The sequence below is a fragment of the Microtus pennsylvanicus genome, chromosome 7, assembly GCF_037038515.1.
Source record: "Microtus pennsylvanicus isolate mMicPen1 chromosome 7, mMicPen1.hap1, whole genome shotgun sequence".
NCBI classification, from domain to species: Eukaryota; Metazoa; Chordata; class Mammalia; order Rodentia; family Cricetidae; genus Microtus; species Microtus pennsylvanicus.
In genome coordinates this window covers 56,410,263-56,414,136 of record NC_134585.1, presented here as the reverse complement: position 1 = coordinate 56,414,136, position 3,874 = coordinate 56,410,263, and the positions used below count along the sequence as shown (strand labels likewise).

The 3,874-nt window shown below is 49.2% G+C and overlaps 1 protein-coding gene across 1 annotated transcript; it reads left to right on the top strand.

Moving 5' to 3' along the window:
• The first annotated feature begins 397 nt into the window (after positions 1-397).
• Positions 398-1,864, top strand: LOC142854010 (sperm motility kinase-like). The gene has a single exon (XM_075979154.1). It carries the CDS (start codon positions 398-400, stop codon positions 1,862-1,864), a length of 1,467 nt encoding a protein of 488 aa, XP_075835269.1.
• Positions 1,865-3,874: the final 2,010 nt, after the last annotated feature.

The following is a 3,874-nucleotide window of genomic DNA, read 5'->3' as shown; positions in this document are numbered from 1 at the left end:
TAAAGGCTCAGCTGTCCTCTTCCTCAAACGCACAGGAGAAGAAAATATCATATTTCTCTTTGTGGACTTTGTGTCTCTTAGATGAGATTTTCTCTATGTGTAGCTACTTTCCACAGAGCATAAAAGTTCAGAGGTCCCTGTTTCTGAGTATGGGCTCTTCCCCAGAATCTGAACAGATGCTGCTACGCTCTTGTTCAGTGTCTTTATGTCAATTGCCCTCTGGGTTATTCTTGTACTTCTTGGTCTTAAAGGCATCATTAGGTTGTTTGTGTTATCTCAGATTTCAAGACAGAGAATTCATACCTATAAACTTCCATTTCTAAAACTATATCATTTCTCCCCTAGCATCGTGTGTCCCTGAAATTGCCCAAAATACAGAGAACTTGAGGTAGCCATGATGGCCAGCCCCCGGGAAGAGGACATCCTCAAGAAGAATTATAAATTTTTATCATCACTAGGTTGTGGTGCATTTGGGGAGGTGATCCTTGCCCAGCACCTTCCCACAAAAACGCAGGTGGCCATCAAGGTGCTCGAGAAAGAGTACAATGAGGAGGAATACATCAACTCTGAGGTGGCCATCCATAAGTCCTTACATCACAGGAACATCATCCAGTTCTTCCACGCAATCAACACGCTGCGGACCACTTATCTGGTCATGGAATATCTGGAAGGGAAAGATCTGGTGACGTTGATCGATGAGGTGGGCTGTCTAACCGAGGAGGAGGCTAGACCTATATTCAACCAGTTGGCCTCTGCTGTGCACTTCCTGCACCAAAGACTGATCGCGCACCGCGACATCAAATTAGAAAACATCCTGCTGGGGGAAGGTGGCAAAGTCAAACTTTGTGATTTTGGGTTGGCCACTCAGCTCGTAGAGGGCCAGATGCTGGAGGATCTGTGGGGCTCCTTGCCATATTTGGCCCCAGAGATCTTGGCCGGAACACCGTATGACGCTCTGGCAGGGGATATGTGGAGCTTAGGGATTGTCTTCTACGTCCTGGTCACCGGACACTTGCCCTATGTAGAATCGACCCCCGAAGCTCTGTACCATCTGATCACCACCACCCCGTGCCGCATTCCATACCATCTTTCCAGGCCGTGTTATCTCATGTTGGCCAGACTGCTCACCGGTTACATTTGGTTCAGGCTCACATCATCTCGCCTTGTGGAACGACCTTGGCTGGGCCGTATTCAGGAACACGTAACACCTCCTGCCAAGGAAATCCTCCCCAAGGTTGTGGAGACCATGTGTAACATCGGGTACACCTGCGAGCAGGTGGTGTCATCTCTAAAAGACCCACAGTCAAACCTAACAGCTACCATTAACATCCTTAAATTTAAAGTGAGCTCTGGGGATAGCAGTCTGCAACACATCATCCCTGCAGTCGCTACTAGCGTCCCTGGTGCCTTGAAGAGGAGCCACAGCCAACCGGCTCTGCTGTCCAGAGGGGAGAGCACTCACACACACCTGCTCCACACACACACCTGCCCAGAGGCGCTGCACTATCCAGATAACACAGCCCCAGAAGGAGACGCATTGGCCACTGAAACCATCAACCCAGCTACAGGGGACGGGGACACCACAGTCACCATGATGTCACTGGATAGCCTGGCAGATGAATCCTCCTCCCCTGATCCACCTCTGAATGGCAACTGCGTAGGCCTGGTGAACATGGCCTTCACCGAAGAGGAAGAATCCAGAGAGCCAGAAGTGCCCAGTGACCAGCCCCAGCTTGTACCTGCAGCCTCTGGAACCAGGCCACTCCGGGGCTGGAAGCTCATGAAAAAACGCATTTCCAGTGCCCTGAGAGCACTGTGCTGCTGCTGCCTGCCCACCCCACCTGGGCAAACGGAAGTGGCATAGGACAATTTCAGCCCTGGCAAGGAGTGCCTGCTGCAGGAGGGAGCCAGGACAGAAGCTCAGTTGTGGCCCTGCATGCAACCCAGGGCAAGAGGCTCCTGCATCCATACTCCAGCTACAGGTTCTGAGCTGCCTGTCCATATCTTCTTAAGCTTACTGCTGCCCCGGCACTGCTTTCCTGACCCAGGGCTGGACAGAAGGCCCATCTGCCCACTGAGCCACCACCTCCCCAGCTCCGGTTGTGCATTGTGGACCGTTACCCACAACATCTAAAACACCTCCCTCTGCCACAGTAGTGACTGAGATGCCCACCTCATGCTGATCATCACCTTGGTCACTTCTTCCTCTCCAACCCTCCGGCAAAACTGCAACAATGCATGTCCTTGAATCTGATTGACAGGGACAATGGATACAGAATTCAAGCCTGTGCTTCAGTTTAAACCCCCATGTTTTACTAGTTCTGTTTTTTGTTATGTACTTTTTTTAAATTTGGCTGTTATTTGTTGTTTTTATATATCGTTAAGAAAATGTTTTTTATTAGTTTATCATAGGAAGTTCAACTTAAATAGAGATTATTTAGGAGTTTTCCCTCTGTTGTTAATGCCTCATGTAAATATCTGGACACTCAGTAGTAACTAATGAGCAAAGCCTAATCTGGACAATACATATTAATGATTCGCCATAAAAGAGAGGAGCTTCTGGTCCCAGCTTGTAGGAGAAACTGTCAACCAGCCTACCCAAGCCTCAGCCGTCCTGCCAAAACCAGCCCACAGGAGCATGCATGGAAGGAACTTCATCCCTGAGCCAATCCAAGGCCTGCCGCTATTTTCAGAGACAGCTGACTAACGGACAAATGACCAGAGATGCCAGTGAAGGAAGAACAACACAGAAGAATTGGCCACCTGAGCAATGGGACCTTGGGATGGGCTATGAGAGGCCTGCCCGTACCATCAATAAAGGGTTTGGCTTTTCATAGTCACCTGACTTCCAGAGCCTATGTGGTTGACTCCATGCCTTCTCACCCCCTCCCACAAGTAGTGTCCCTGCAGGGTCACCCCTAACACAGGTTGATCTTGGCTCAATTTTCCTTCAAATCTCTCTCCCTTCTCTTCCTGCCCTCCTCTCTCTATTTTCTTTTGTGGCCTCTGTTCACAGGAGGCTCTCAGGAGCTCACCACCTCATCTTGTCCTGGTTCAGGAGCAGAAGCCCAGGCAGCATCAGCCCACTCTTCCTCCCAGGCCCCCTGTGAGAAGAAAATACTCAGCCCCAGTCAGCCTCACAGGAAGTCCTATCACTGAGTATCTTCAGCTCCATTGCCCACACTAGTCACGTGGCTATTGTTGAGCCAATCACTGTGTCCAAGGTAGTGTGATGTTCTGATTGGCCAGGCCTGAGTCCTATGACTACCCAGGCTGACGATGAAATTAGTTTCTTTAGAACCACAGACATTGAGAGTTTAGGCGAAGCATCTGACAGGAAAAGGGCCGTTGTCAGATGTGGGTGCAGGCCAGCTTCCTGTAAAGAAGGAAGCAGTCACAGGACACCAGTCACAGGGACAGAAGAGCAGGTTAAGTTGTCATGCTGTTCACACCAATGCCATTGGGACACTGACCCAAACCTCTCTGCCCAGAGAAAACTTAAATTTATTTCCTTTTCAAAATTTTAACTTCACATGTATGGATGTCTCAGAATAACTGATAGACAATTCCCACCTGCCATTTGGGTCCCAGGGATCGAACTCAGGCCTTCCCTCTTTGCAGCAACCATATACACCTGGGAGACTAGCGGCTCTGCCATGTGCTTGTAGCTCTGCCTTCAGCAGGAGGGTTGGAATTCAGGCCACAGTTATCACAGTTCTGTTCTCTAGCTAACACAAGGAGAGTTCTTTGTGACCACACTTGATTTAAGAACTACAGTTTTCATTTAATAAAATCTCTGGTAAAGGTTGGAGGTTTGTGAGATCAGATCTGCGAAGAAGTAAAAGGAATAGAAGTTAATGCCAGGATGAGTATG